Source organism: Miniopterus natalensis, chromosome X (genome assembly GCF_054644295.1).
Source record: "Miniopterus natalensis isolate mMinNat1 chromosome X, mMinNat1.hap1, whole genome shotgun sequence".
Classification (NCBI taxonomy): domain Eukaryota; kingdom Metazoa; phylum Chordata; class Mammalia; order Chiroptera; family Miniopteridae; genus Miniopterus; species Miniopterus natalensis.
The window spans coordinates 19093180-19108600 of NC_142103.1; the positions used below are offsets into that span (position 1 = coordinate 19093180).

Consider the following 15421-nt stretch of genomic DNA (forward strand, 5'->3'; position numbering starts at 1 on the left):
GAAATACAATTGTCTGTTGCATGCATCAATGTCTCTGGATCTATTTAGTTCGTCAGATTCTTTTGTTCATTGGCTTCTTCTTAAAGAAGAAGGTGGTGATGAACTCCCTTAGCTTTTTCTTATCTGTGAAGCTCTTTATCTGACCTTCAGTTCTAAATGATAGTTTTGATGGGTAGAGCAATCTTGGTTGTAGTTCCATGTTTTTCATCACTTTGAATATTTCTTGCCACTCTCTTCTGACCTACAAAATTTCTGTTGAGAAATCAGCTGACAGTCATATGGATGCTCCCTTGTAGGTAACTAAATGCTTTTCTCTTGCTGCTTTTAAGATTGTCTCTTTGTCTTTAACCTTTGGCATTTTAATTATGATGTGTCTTGCTGTGGGCCTTTTTGGGTTCCTCTGGTTTGGGACCCTCCGTGCTTCCTGGACTTGTAGGCCTATTTCTTTCCCCAGGTAGGGAAAGTTTTCTGTAATTATTTTTTCAAATAGTTTTTCAATTTCTTACTCTCTTTCTTCTCCTTCTGGCACCCGAATAATATGACTGTTGAGCTGCTTGAAGTCCCAGAGGCTCCTTATACTATCTTCATATTTCTGGATTCTTTTTTCTTTTTGCCCTTCTGGTTGGGTGTTTTTTGTTTCCTCATGTTCCAAATTGCTGATTTGATTCTCAGCGTCCTCTACTCTACTGTTAATTCCCTGTAAATTATTCTTCATTTCAGTTCATGTAGCCTTCATTTCAAATTGATACTTTATTATGAATTGGATTTTCTCAGTTGTTTTCATAATACTCTTAATAATATGCTCAAGCATCCTTATAAACAATATTCTGAACTCTGTATCTGTTAGCTTGCTTGCATCTATTTCATTTAGCTCCTTTTCTAGAGATTTCTTCTGTTCTTTCCTTTGTGACATGTTTTTTTGCCTCCGCATTTTGGCTGCTTCCAGGTGTTTGTTTCTATGTATTAGGTAGAGCTGCTATGTCTCCTGAAATTGGTAGAGTGGCTTTGTGTAGTAGGTGTCCTGTAGGGTCCAGTGGCTCAGCCTCCCCAGTCAGCTGAGCTGGGCCTTCTAGGTGCTCTCCTGTGTGGGCTGTGTGCACTGTCCTGTTGTAGTTGATCCTTGGTTGCTGTTGGTCTCCCTGGGAGGAATTGACCCCCAGGCCAATCAGCTGTGAGGACCAGCTGCAACTACAGCCAAAGAGCTGCTGTGCTGGAGACACCCCTATGGAGCAGGATTTACTTCAGTGGAGCTTTGGTGTTTGCCAAGTGTGCCCCCTGAGTGTGTCACTGGTGGATGTGGTAGGGTTGCAATCCAGCGTGGTCAAGTCTGACCACCAGGTGCACTGTCTCTGGGCCTCCTGGGAGATGCAAAGTCAGCGTGTGCCAGTGCCTTGCCCAGGGCCACCCAGCATGAACTACTCAGCAAACTCTTGTTGGCTGCTACTTGGGCTGGGCTTGGAGGTGTCCAGGAGAGGGCAAGCTATGAGCCAATGCAGGCTGTGCTAGTGCCAGGCCTGGGGCCACTTATCAAGCCGTATGTGGCAGGCTGCTGCTTGCTTGAGAAGTTTTAGGAAAGTTCTAAGCATGAGGCTGGAGAGGCCACTTGCACAGAAAAGCCCTGGAAATGGCCTGGATGAGCTGCAGGTGGGGAGGGGTGAGGCCTCCAGGAATCACTGGGGGGGGGGGTCAAAGGTGTGAGTCAGGTGCTGGTGATTCAAATATGGCGCCTGCCTGCCGGCTGTGTGTGGGGAGGACATGTCAAAGGAGCAACGGTCTCTGCCAGCCCTTCTGCCTGGGAGGACCTGCCCCCCACCTCTGGCCCTGACTTCAGGCAGGTTAGTTCCCCCTCAGTGTCCCAGGTCCTTTCAGGCTGCTGCCCAGCGCTGGGCTCAGAGGGAGCGCGTCTGAGTCTGTGCGCCACCCGGGGGCCCTTTAAGAGGAGCTGCTGGGGCTCGCGCAGCCTCCGCAACCCTCAGCGACAGTCCCCGCTGGTTTCATAGCCCAAAGTTGTAGGGATTTCCCTTCCTGGCCCTGGAGCCCTGGGCTGGGGGTCTGCTGTGGGGTTGGGATCCCTCCCTCCTCCGGGAAACCCCCACCGCCGAGATTCCCTTCCGGGTTTTAACTGTGGCACCGGGTGTGGGCCCGCGGCCGCGTCTCTGGGATTCAGCCCCGATCCGCCCTTGCCTGTGCTCCTACTGGTCTCGGTGCTTTTTCAGTTCCCTGGTTGTAGGGCTTCTGTTCAGCCAGATTTCTGGAGGTTCTGAGTGATGGTGGTTCTGTATTTTAGTTGTAATTTTGATGTGGTTGTGGGAGGCCATGGATACAGCTGTTACCTATGCTGCCGTCTTGTTTCTACCTCCTGTATTTTTAAATTGAGGTATAATTGACATATAACCTTATATTACTTTCAGATGTACAATATGATTCATCTGTCACCCTAGTTACAAAATTTTTTCTTGTGATAAGAACATTTGAGATTTACTCTCTCAGCAACTTTCAAATATGCTATACAGTATTATTTGGAAAAGGCAAAACTATGGAGACAGTAAAAACATCAGTGGTTTCCAGGTATTAAGGGATAGGCAAGGATTAATAAACTGAGCACAGAGGATTTTCAGGACTGTGAAACTATTCTCTCTGATGGATACATTTGTCAAAACTCATAGAATACACAAGTGTGAAGCCTAATATAAATTATAGATTTGGGGTAATAATGATGTATCAATATAGGATCATCAATTGTAACAAATATACCACTCTGGAGCTGGATGTTGATAGTGACAGAGGCTATGCATGGGTGAGGCCAGAGGTACCGGGCAATCTCCATTCCTCAATTTTGCTGCAAACTTAAAACTGCTCTAAAAATAAAGTTTTTTTTTTTTTTAAAGGCAGTTCTTTATAGGCTTAAATTCATAACCCTTATTCTTTTGACAACCAGTGTTCCAATTTTATGTTTATTGGTTAATGACAGTATTTTGCATTGGACATTCATCTTCTTTGCCCATTTTTATAATGGAACTTTCTCTCATAGATATGCTAGACCTCTTAATATTAGTAATTTTAGTCTATTATTTAGAGAAAGGGAGAACTGGTGTGTTCAGTGCCACTGCTTTATACGAACACTTAACTATCCTTTATACAAATACTTAAGGTACAATTCTATACACTGTAGACCTTGTACAGTGAAGCACCCAAGAAATCAGCTCTTTTTTTGAAGAAAGGGCAAGATGGAATATACCTTTTATATCTTGCTTCAAAGGCATTAGGCTGAAAGCAACAACAAACAAGACAAACAAACAAAAACTTATAGACACAGACAACAGTATGGTGGTGATCAGAGGGAAAGGCGATTGGGGGAGAGGTAAGTAAAAGGTAAACAGGGTCAAATATATGGTGATGGAAGATTTGAATTTGGGTGGTAAACACACAATACAATATACAGATGATATATTATAGAATTGTATGCTTGAAATGTATATAATTTTATCAACCAATGTCACATCAATAAATTTATTTAAAAAACTTTAAAAAGGCATTAGGGCCAAAGTTAGTTATAGAGAAGAACCTTTAAACTTGGAAGGAGACAAATGTGGATAAGCATAGGCACTACAAGGTAGAAGACAGGTCATAAGATGTGATTGTCCTTACCTTGTTAGTTACCCTGGTATGTGTATGTTTGCAGAAGGCTTATCTTTTATTTATTCATGAACCATTTAAAATATATATATCTTTATTGATTTCAGAGAGAGGAAAGGAGAGGGAGAGAGAGATAGAAACATCAATGATGAGAGTCATTGATTGGCTGCAGCCCACAACCTGGGCATGTGCCCTGACCGGGAATTGAACCCTGATCTCCTGGATCCTAGGTCAACGCTCAACCGCTAAGCCATGCCATGGCCAGGCCATGAACCATTTTTATATTAAGAAAATTAATCCACTATATGGGTACTATAGACCAAATACTTCCATCTTGCCCCAAATTCCTATGTTGAAATCTAATCTCCCATGTGATGGTATTTGGAGGTGGGGCCTTTAAGAGGTGATTAGGTCATGAGTTGGGGACAGAGCCCTCATGAGTGGGGTTAGTGACCTTATTCAAGAGATCCCAGAGAGCTCCCTTGCCCCTTCTGCCATACTGGGTTACAGCTAGAAGACAGCCATCTATGAACCAGGAAGTAGTCCCTCACCAGACAAGGAACCTGCTAGCACTTTGACCTTAGATTTCCCAGACTATACAACTGTGAGAAATAAATTTTTCTTGTTTATAAGCTACCTTGTATATGATATTTTGTTATAGCAGCCCAAATGGACAAAGACAATGGGACTAAACTTTTTGTCTTGGTCATCTATATTCTGACTTTATTTATTGTATTTATTTATATCCATTTTTGCAAAAGCGGAACTGTCAAATTTATTGTTCTCTTATTTTATGGTTTTGGGGTTTGTATCATACTTAGAAAGGTCTTTCTTACTCTTAGACTGTAAATGTAAAATATTTTATAACATCACCATGCAGCTCCTCAGAGGACTGCATTGCACATTACTCACTCACACAAAGCCTCAAAATGTTACCATAAACCACTGGTTGTCAACTAGGGCTGCTTTTGCCCCCCATGGGACATTTGGCCCTGTCTGGAGACTTACTTGGTTTACGCTGTGGGGGTGTGTTACTGACATCCTGCAATGCACAGAACAGCCCCTTCCCCCTCCAATAAAAAGTTACCCAGCTCAAAATGTCAAAAGTGATGAGGCTGAAAAAATCTGCTATAAACCACCTCTTCCCTGGTTGTTCAGATCCCCATTGTTTTGGTCTTCTGAATATCATAGAACATTGAAAAGACTGAGTGAGATGGGAAAGAAAGAAAAAGGGAGGAACTGGATAAGGAAATTTTGTAAGCTCATTGGTATGATCCCTCATTGGTATGATCCCTAATTCAGTTCCTGTAATTCACCTTCAAAAATTTAAATTTAACAAATATTATATTATATAGTACACGAGAAAAAGAGTCAAAATATTGGAGTAAAAACCTGGCAAAGATTATTGGCATATTGCTAAGGGGCAGAAGCATGAAGAGACTAATGATTATGTAAATGCCTTTATTTGAACTAATACATTGCTATCAGATTACATCATTTTTCAGAGTTAGAGTAACATTATGATCTGGAAAACTATAGCAAACAGCTTGACAAAGCAAGAGTACATAAGTCCTACATATATATTTTTATTTTTTAGTGACCACATCTCCTTGTCTTAGGTGTAAAATTAGAAAATCTATTGTACACTTAGCATACTTGGCCTACTGTATCCTATCTAAGTTCTGAGCACATTCTCTCCTCAAAAGTGTCATATTCAACAGCATTTTTAATTTAAAGAGAGAATTTGATGATACAGGTTTTAAAACAAATAAGCGGATATTGAACCAAGTGTTCTAAGACAAAATATGTCAACTGTTTACAGCTTGGGTGTGAGGGGAAAGATGCAAATTTAAGGTACATTTTCCTCTACCTACAATGTATGTTTTTTACTTACTTGAAGACCCCTTTAAAAAAGTAGCAAAATCAGCAGTCTTATTTAAGGTAATCAAAATATTCTTAAATGTACAAAAAAAGGATCATGTAGAAAGAATACTGTAAAAAGATACTGATTTTAAGAATAAAAGAATATGAAAAGCTTCTATTACATTCTGCACAGCCAGTTACTTCCGCCAATTTTCAGTACTATAAAGATAAGCAAAGGATACAACCAAATACCCTCTGACCACAGTTCTCGATTAAAAACTAGCATACTGGATGGAAAACAAAATTATTGCCTAATAATAGTCATATCCAATCATCTAAACAACTCTCAAGAGGTGGACATTCATTCTAAGAGGGAAAAAGATACACAGAGAGAAATAACACATAGCAAAGGGAAATGTCAAGGGCAGCAATCTAGGAGAGTAAATGATTTGGCTATGAGCACATTTCAGGTGTCCTGATCAATCCAACTATGACTATGGGAAAGAGGAGTTGTTTTTATGAAAACTCTTCCCCTGAGGGCTCTCATGAGGAGCTAGTCTTGTTAATCAATCAAAACTAAAAGTCCTTTAAATGACCAACAGTTCCTTAAGCCGTGAGCATTTCACCTGGAAATAGCTGACCTGCTAATCATGCACCTGGGAGCAAGGCTGTTTTTATTCAAATTAATAATTTTACACTCTCTTCATTCCCCTACCCATCAAGCATGCAAACACGGTCATGACCATCTTGGGCTTTACTTCCACAAGGTCTTCAGGGAGAGCGTACACCCTGGCTCCAATTCTTCTAGCCATTGACACTGCATACCTATTTTTTGAGGAAACAAAAATTAAGATGAAAGCCTTGTCACTCAAGCACACAATATGAGACATCCATTTTCTCTTATATAATCATTTGGCTGGGATGTAAAGCTTCCATATTGAAAGTTCAAATTGGAACCATTTCACTTTTTGTTGTTTTTATTTTGTTTTTGAGGTTACTCTTAAGTAACACCAGGTTTTTAAGCTCTGCTATTTGGACTGATAATATTTATTCACCCCTTTTCTCCCATATAAAATGAGAATTAATTTTGGATCACTGACTTGATATGAAAATGAAAAAAAAAAACACATATAAAATCACCCAGATTGGCTGTACAATGTTTTTTTTTTAAGGTCATGTGGGTTTAAAAAACTTTTTTATTCATTGAGTTTTAGAGAGAGAGGAATACATGGACTTGTTGTTCCACTTATTCATGCGTTCATTGGTTGCTTCTTGTATGTGCCCTGACTGGGGATAGAACTGGCAACCTTGGCATATCGAGACGACACTCTAACCAACTGAGCTACCCAACCTGGGCTACAATCAATGTTGATGTTCTCATTGAGCATGTAATAAGATACATGGCACTTTCATGTGATCTTAGAGAAAATTATGCCAGATGCAAAATCCAAGTTGTTTTGGTAGATGAAGTGAATACTTCCAAATATTCAAGGGAAGAGAGAGTCTACATGGCAGATGGCCAGAGTGCCCAGAGCAAGGAACAGAATGGGTAGACAAAGGAAGGAAAGAATTGACATGTCCAGCTAGGGAAATTTGCAGGAGCACACCTCAACTAACACATTAGCCATTTCTAGGTGTTTTATAACAGGAATCTTTTTTGCAGTAATACTTCTTAGCTATCCTATGAAGCCCTGCTCTGGGCTGATTTTCAGCATACTAGTAAAGCTTCCATGGGTTGCCTATGAAACTAGGTCACAGTCAAGGTCTTTGGTGAAGAAAGGAAGAGACAGGTGAAAAAGATCTTCTCAATATTGTTGAAATGCAAGAAACTTCCAAAGCACATTTTCACCTGAGGGTTAAGCGCCCTGCCCATTTAGGGACCACGATAATAAGCTCAACATATGTAGCCAGAGTGATCTATGCACAGTAAAAAAGACATCAGAGGATAAGGTATTTTTAAAAAGTGAGAAGAATACTCTCAGCTAAGGCATGATTATCCTTAGCTCATTTTTCCTGTTGTAAGTTTCTAGCTGAGTTGCATTAAAACATATACTACATGATTTCTGCAATCCCCTAAAGCAATAACTGATTGAGCACCTACTAGGTCAGGCACAATACTAGGCTCTTATATATTTTATTCATTTTAAAATCTCTAAGGTAATTATTATTGTTCCCATTTTACTGATGAGAACTCTCAGTCTCAAAGAGGTTTCCCCTAGGTGACACAATCTTAAGTGGTAGAACCTGAATCCTGCAATATCCCTTACTTGGCATTATTGTGCTTGTCATCTTCTGTTAGATTGCCGCTCTTAACAAGGTCATAATTTATGCAGCCTGGCTGGATAGCATCAATTAAATCCACAACTGCCAAACTGGAGCTGATCGTCTTGTCCTAGTGTAAAAGGAGAACAAATCTGAGAGTTTTAATATGTACAAATTTCAATATACTTACAAAAAGTTGCCAAAACAAAAGCCCAGAGAATTAAAAGAGAATCCTGCCATTAGCCCAATGATAATTCTCACTCACAAAGAAACCAAAGGTTGTCCTTCTAGAGTTATAGATACTTTCTAGCAAACATAATATTTAATAGTCACACATGGAAATTCTTACCTTAAAACTCTGAATGGAAGTTGATTTTCCAGCTTCACTCAATGTTCTGTTCACCCAGTTTACAATGATGTCGTCATTAGCTTTTTGACCGTCTCCAAGGTCTTCCAGGACATTGAGGGTATATCTAAAAGAAGAAGCAAAGGGTCAATTCTACTTTATGAGAAAAAATGTAACCATTACGAAGATGCTTTATCTTCCATTTCTTTTATTTCTTAGATTTGAAAAACTAACGATTTTATGGAAAGAGAGCCACCCTATATGAAAAAAAATATTTCATGTAGAAGAAGCTTGCTACTGATTTACCCTTTGCAGTGGTGGTCATGCTGGGGTTGGGCTCTAAGATTTTCAGGGCTTTAATGAGCAAGCTCAACGGTCTACAGCAGGCACATTTTGTACTAGTCTGACAGTGGAAATGTCTTAAAATAAGCTATGCTTTGACTGGTACCCAGTCATCATAAATGCTTTTCAGCATTATAGTTAAGAGATCTTTTTCAAATGGATACATGGGATGTTCAAAACTTTGGCTGATTATTTCTTTAGTCATTGAACACTAAATGAGGCTCAAGTGTATGGCTCAGGTTTCTTATGAGAAAAGGAAATATTCACAGTTCTGTTGCCTAACTCTCAAGGAGGTGTCATCTCCCACCAAACATACAACATCCATTCATTACTTAAGCTCATTTCAGGGTCTAAATACAAAAATTTCAAAGGTGTACTCATTGACATGTTTACTCAAAAATGATAAGGACTAGATCACAGACCTGTATTAGAGTGAAGCTTAAATAGTTAAAATTGTGTATCATACCTTCTCATCAGCTGCCAGACTAAAGCTAAAGTCAGGGTTTGGTTCCCATCATTCAGGTCTTGTCCTCCAATGCCAACCAGGGAGAATTTGGCAGGATGCTTCCCTAATTCAACAGCATAGTTGCAGTTTTCTAGCTGCAAACACACAAAAGTAAATGGTTAAAGATTTTCAATTGTTTAATCTGTATACATGTGTGATGCCAGATGCTTAGCACAGAAAAGTAAATAAGATGCAGTTCCTGTGGCAAGAAGCTTAGAGTTAAGAGATTTCCAAACAAAAGAAACAAACTTAGAAGAAAAACAGTCAGTAACAAAGATATGAGGCAACTTAGTTGTATACCTTTTTCATGTTGGCTCCAAGTTTTGGGTATGGGGGTTTATTAACCTTATTCCAGTCAACGGGAACTTTAATTCGCTCATACAACTGTAAGATTACCAGGGCATCTTGCAGGTCACTAATGATTTAAAAATAATTTAATTAGTGTTTGCAGACAGCTTGGCTTTTGTTTCCTTAAAAACAATAACATGACACCATTGAACAAAATATATAAAACCATCGATAATACCCAAGACATATATTCTATCAATCTATGCTGAAAATAGAGCTAAGACCATCTGATTCACTTAAAAGTACTTGTTGAGAGCTCACTGTTTGCAAGGCACTGCTCTAGAAGCTGGGCACATAGGCGAACAATCCCTGGCTCTACATTGAGTCAGAGAGAGAGACAGTAAACAAGTACATGGATAAATGGATATGATTTGGGGGTGCAAATAAGTATTATGAAGAAAAAAAGAGGTAGGGTTAGGGGTTAGAAAGTGGCAGGTGGTGGTCAACACCTGAATCAGTGTTGATCTGAATCAGTGGTGGGAATATAGTAAGGAAGTGAGGCACTAGATATGGAAAAGAACACTCCAGGCTGAGGGAACAGTGAGCACAAGGCCCCCAGGCATCACGGATGGTCTGCTTGAAGCGTTCCTTGATCTTTGTCTCAAATTAGGGTATCTGCTCCCCAGAAAGACATTAATGCATTCTATCACTTATAGTTGATGATATCATGATTCAACGTTTTCCAATATAAATAATCACTACAAATTAACATTTAGAAAATGTTTAGAGCTGTAATTATTTGTGTAGCACCCATTCATGATGTTCATTACTATTTATAATGGCAGTAAGAAGGCTTACGCATAGAGATGGTTTACATGGGGATTAACACCAAGAGAGTTCATCCAGTTACGGAAGGTTCTTTCTTCACGAGTTTCTCCTATTAAGAATATTCACACAAAAAAGAAAAAGAAAAAAAAAAAAGAATATTCACAAATTTTATATATTTATTAAACACCTTGTACATGTGCATATAATGTCAACCAATATATCAGATTATTTCCTCTATAGATCTAGAGGTTTTCTCCAATATGAATTTCCAAGCATTCTTATTAAATACATTCTCTAGATGCATGCTTGTTTTTTAAAATTTATTGATTTACTTTAAAATTAAAGAAGATAACCTTATTATAACCAGTTAAGCAATTTAGACATTTAGGAACTTTTTATAGTCTCCTACCCCCTCTAATTCATCTCCAATATCTACAAAAGTCCCTATACTTCAAAGCAACTGATGTTATCAAGTTTAGTTTGTATTTTTAAAAATTTGCTCTGGTCATAGGAACCTATACTCATAGTAATTCACATCTCCCCTCTACCCATTTTTTCCTTCCTTAAAATCATTTTATTTTATTTTTTAAATTTATCTTTATTGTTGAAAGTATTACAGATGTCTCCCCTTTCCCCCATACCCATTTTTTAACTTTAAAAAATTTTTTTGGAATTTATTGGGGTGACATTGGTTAATAAAATTATAGGGTTCAGGTATACAACTCTATAATACATCATCTGTATTTTGTATTATGTGTTCTCTAAACTACACATTAGTGCTTCTTTTACATGCCTATATTAAAGCAACAAATTACTTGAAACTTCAAAAGCATAAAATTTAAACATCTGATAGTAATGCCAATGGATATGCAACAACTACTATTTACATTTGTTAATTTTTAAATACTATACTTCATATATATATAAAACCTGGAAATGGTAAAGTGCCTTCTCCAGACTTAAATAATTACCACACATTATTACTATTTTTTGAGTAGGTAAGTGTGAAAGGAAGGGGAGTGGCTAGTTTCAGTTAGTCTGACTATGGAAGAATGAAACATAAATACTGTACATTTATAGCTCAAATTTTATGCAGATGTGCATTTTTTCTGGTGAGATGTTTAAAAATTGATCTAATTTTAAAATTAAACATTGGTTTACTAAGGGGCCTTAAACCAAGTGGCCCTAGACTACTTTACTTTAAAGGTTCCCTCATATCCTCCCTTTCTTTACTTGTATCATCCCTTTCTGTCAGCTGCCATTTTTTAAATTCAGTCCTTGAGTCTACTTCTAGCAGATGTTTGCTAAAGGAAAGTAGATAAGGAAACTTATTAAGTCAAGTTATAAATTCATCGTGGCCTATATATTTCTGCTCTGTAGTTCCACTCATTAGAATCTGAAAAATCTTTAGTTACCTTCTAATAGAGTCCAGTCAATATCCTGGTTCTCTGGCTTAGTTAGTGCTGGATACTTATTAAACAGGTTAGCCACAAAGGCCAAATTCAGTTTGGGGTTTCCACTGACAACATCAGCAGGGGTAACAAACTGTCTGCAACCTAATTTGTCTGCTTGTTGCAGCATACTCTCAGCTCTCTTCAAATCATCTGTTTCCTGTTGAAGTAAAAGAAGACATTTTTAAGAGGCCACACTAAAAATACAGAAATGTTTCCTTACAATGATAGGCTGGATATACAATTCTACTTTCTCTTAGCCAACATACGGGACTTATTATAAAATTGTTTTGAATGAAAAAAAAAAAGACGAAAAAAAAAAAAAGACTATGCTGGATTTGCAGTATCTTGAAAATACCCTAGGTGGCACCAGATCATAGATCTCAACTGGGATTACATCTCTCATGCTAAACCCCATCAAGAAAAAGCTACAATTGTTCAGATTTTTAAATTAAATCCTAAAGCAAGTGTAAGGCTAAAAGATGAAGGACTCTGAAAAACAAGGGAAAAGCATGAGCAAAGGCTCTGAGATAAATAAAATGAGCGTTTGGGGGGAGGAGGGTAACAGATTAGTGGAAAATAACACTGGGTACGAGAGATGAGATGGAGTGGCCTTAAAATGCTAAGCAGGACATTTCAGACTGAACTCTAGAGTCAATGAGGAATCCTAGAAAGATTCTGAGGAGGGAAGAGACAAAGAAAGGAGTGTTTTAAGAAGATCAATCTGGGGAAACTAAGAGTTTTATCAGAATCAGAATCAGTATCCTGGTGCCATTTACCCAGGCACTTGGCTCCCTGAGTGCACAAAACGGTGCCTCATTTGTACCAAGAGTGCCCTGAGCCAAAGAGTTTCATATTTAACAGAGACAGCAATATAAACAGACAAGTCAGTTACAAATTCATTTTTAGTAAGGGCAGTGTAAATGGTTTAGCTAGTGTAATCCACTGAATCCTATTGCATAATAGGCTAGAAATGTGGATTTTTAAGATTAGTAGAATGCATTCCATGTCTAATGAGTATAAAGAATGACAGGATCCTAGAAGCTTGACACTAAACAGTCTAGTCCAACTCCTTACTTTGTGGATGAACAAAGTGGGATCCAATTTTGGGAAGGAAGTAGTTCCTGATCTTTGAACAAATTAATGGTGTAACCAGGGAACATGGTTCATGTTAGCAATTCCCCAGATTGTATTTCATGGATCAGGAGTATAAACATATTCACATTATTCTCAACACAGGAATAACAGATGCACATAGTCATTAAATCTATCACTGTGGTTATAATCCAAATATTTAGGAAAGGCCAGTCTCTAGTACTTACTTCCCCATACTTGCTCTGAATATTTTATGCCATCCATTATAAACCAATACTACCACAATTATGGAGCTCACTAATGAACTCTCAAAATAAATCAAAGCCAGTCTTTCTGCTTCTGAATAACAAACATAGCAATTTAAAAATAATTTAAAAATCATACTTAAAATTGCCAATATCACTACATATAATTATAGATTATTGTATTTATAAGAAATTGACAATAATTTTGTAAGATTGTAAAACTGACAAGAAATACCAATACTTACATTGAAACCTGACATGTTAATATCTATCCGTGGTTCACCTTCCTTTTGTCCTTTCGGTGCAATTTGATTGAGAAGATGGAAATAGGCTTTGGAATCCTACGGATGAATTGAAAATGTCAGTGAGATCACATTTACAAAGAATGAATGTATCCTATTGTCCCATGTTTGGAAGGGTATTTGTACTGAGTTTTATAACAATATATGGCACAAATCTCTGTCCTCTAATTTTACAGATCTTTCCCCCAGAAAAGTTCACCTATCTGGTCTTATGTCTGCCTTGAAAATGGATGAACTGTATTTTGTCATAATTTTACAATTTATTGATGTTGTCAATACAATAATGCTAGTAGACACAAAACTAGTTCTGTACCTTCACTGAATTACTGAAGTCAATAAGCTTGGTAGACAAAATAAGCAAGAAAAAAATCAGTGGGAGAGTAGAAATCCAGGAAGCGTAGGGAAAGAGAAAATAAACAGGTTATATCATTACAAAGCACAATACATATCGTAGCCTATGGAGAAGAGATTAGTTATGTTAAAGATGTATTTAATTGTAAATTTAAATTAAAAACTTTTTTTAATGAGCAACACTTCAGCTGGTGAAATAACATTTAGCCCTTTATGATCTGAATATACTTAACCAAAAAACAAGCCTCTCTCTTTGTTGTGAGCTTCTGAACTCTTTCAGCACTTGAACATTTTCCCTTGAAATTTCAATTCCTAAAACAAAGTGACATTGCTCATATTGGGGGGTTGGGCTGGGTGAATTCAGGCTGTGTGGATACTCCACAGAACACAGCTTGAAAACCATTATACTAGGGCAAACACTTAAAAGGGGTTTTCAATACCCATATTAAGTAAAATTCTGCCTCTCTGGAATACTGTCCAGAGGACAGGAACTAGAGTTGAGAGGCCTTAATCCTGCTATATCTGAAGACTACTTTCTCAGCTATGATAGTTTCATATTACTGGGCCTTGAGAGTCAAGACAGGCTATGAAGGAATGTTTTTCACAGTAAGTTGTGCAGATTATATGCATCCTGATCCCCGGGATATTGTTCGAAATGCCAATTACTGGATCCAAGCCCATTCCTACCAAATATGATGACTCTCTGGGAACTGCCCAGAAAGCTGCATCTGAAACAAGCTACCCAAGTGAGTTTGATACCCAGTACCCTACATTATTGTAAGCATGGGGAGAATCAGGTGAGTGAAAGCCACTTCAAAGCAATTCATGAAATGCAAAACCCAGATTCTATCATTAGTGGACACAGAATTTTCCTCCTTCTAATAGTGCATGACAGTGTGATAGTGCTTTCATTTACAATTAATTACCTGCTAAAGGTGCAGGAAGAATATATAACCCAATCTTATGCATCTGAGCAGAGCAGGTAAAGAACAGACCAATGCAGAGTCTGTATTTACTACACTGAAAAGTGTTTGCAGGTGAAAACTTGAATACAGACAAACTGGAAATTCCTTTTCACATTACTGAACAATTCTTTGCTTTTTAAAAATATTCAAAGCAGGCTTCATTTTAAAATAAGATTTCCTTTTGTACATTTAAGCTACATCTCGGGACATAAAATGCACTTATGAATGGTTTTTAGGACACATCTAATGCATAAAGCAAAATATAATGGGCCAAACATGTTGTGTAAATTAAAAGAAGGGTTGAAGCCAATTGGTCTGATAATTTGGAGGCTATCCATAATTTTCACTGATGAAATCAGTAGTGCAAATATCCCATTACTTGAACAAACTGATATGATCATAGCCCCCTGTTTTCATAGCCCTGTTGGTCAGTGACATCTGGTAAAGATCCTTGAATTTGTTCGCTATAGCCCAACATCTGGACTTGGGAGAGAGTCTAGAAAGTTAATGAGAACTCTATATTTGCTATGATAATTTTGGCCCTCTCTCCTTGAGAAGCCAAGGGCACCATGTGGCAAATGAATGCTACCAATGTCTCCTTCCCTTGCTAGTTTCCCCCTCCTGTTCACGGTGAGCAGTGAGCTCCAGAATTCTATTTAATGCAAGGAATCTTTGCAGGTGTTTTATGAGCCATGTGTTATGTCAGAGGTGGACTTAGTAGGAGCACACTGGGGCAGGGGCTGAGATAGGAGACACAGACATATATAAGAGCTCATCAGTACCCTCAAGAACTCAATGTCTAGAGGTGGGAGCACAGGACAGGAGAGGAGGCAAATAGGAAAGAGGAAGGGGCATCTTAAGGCCCTCTCTCTCTTCTAGGTCTTTGCTAACAGGCACCCCGAGGCCTGGGAAGGGCAGTTAGAAATAACATAGTCATGGCCC

The 15421-nt window shown here is 38.2% G+C and overlaps 1 protein-coding gene across 1 annotated transcript in view; it reads right to left on the reverse strand.

Annotated features, from left to right (window-relative positions):
- Positions 1-5080: 5080 nt before the first annotated feature.
- The window catches only part of PLS3 (plastin 3), a 76673-nt gene continuing 66332 nt past the window's right edge, over positions 5081-15421 (reverse strand). The window contains exons 7-14 of the mRNA XM_087829458.1: positions 13107-13202; positions 11486-11681; positions 10101-10179; positions 9255-9369; positions 8916-9049; positions 8111-8234; positions 7767-7891; positions 5081-6324 (exon numbers count right to left, since the gene is read on the reverse strand). Of these exons, the coding sequence (XP_087685584.1) occupies positions 6192-6324; positions 7767-7891; positions 8111-8234; positions 8916-9049; positions 9255-9369; positions 10101-10179; positions 11486-11681; positions 13107-13202 (1002 nt within the window). The 3' untranslated portion in view covers positions 5081-6191. The remainder of the gene's footprint in view (positions 6325-7766; positions 7892-8110; positions 8235-8915; positions 9050-9254; positions 9370-10100; positions 10180-11485; positions 11682-13106; positions 13203-15421) is intronic.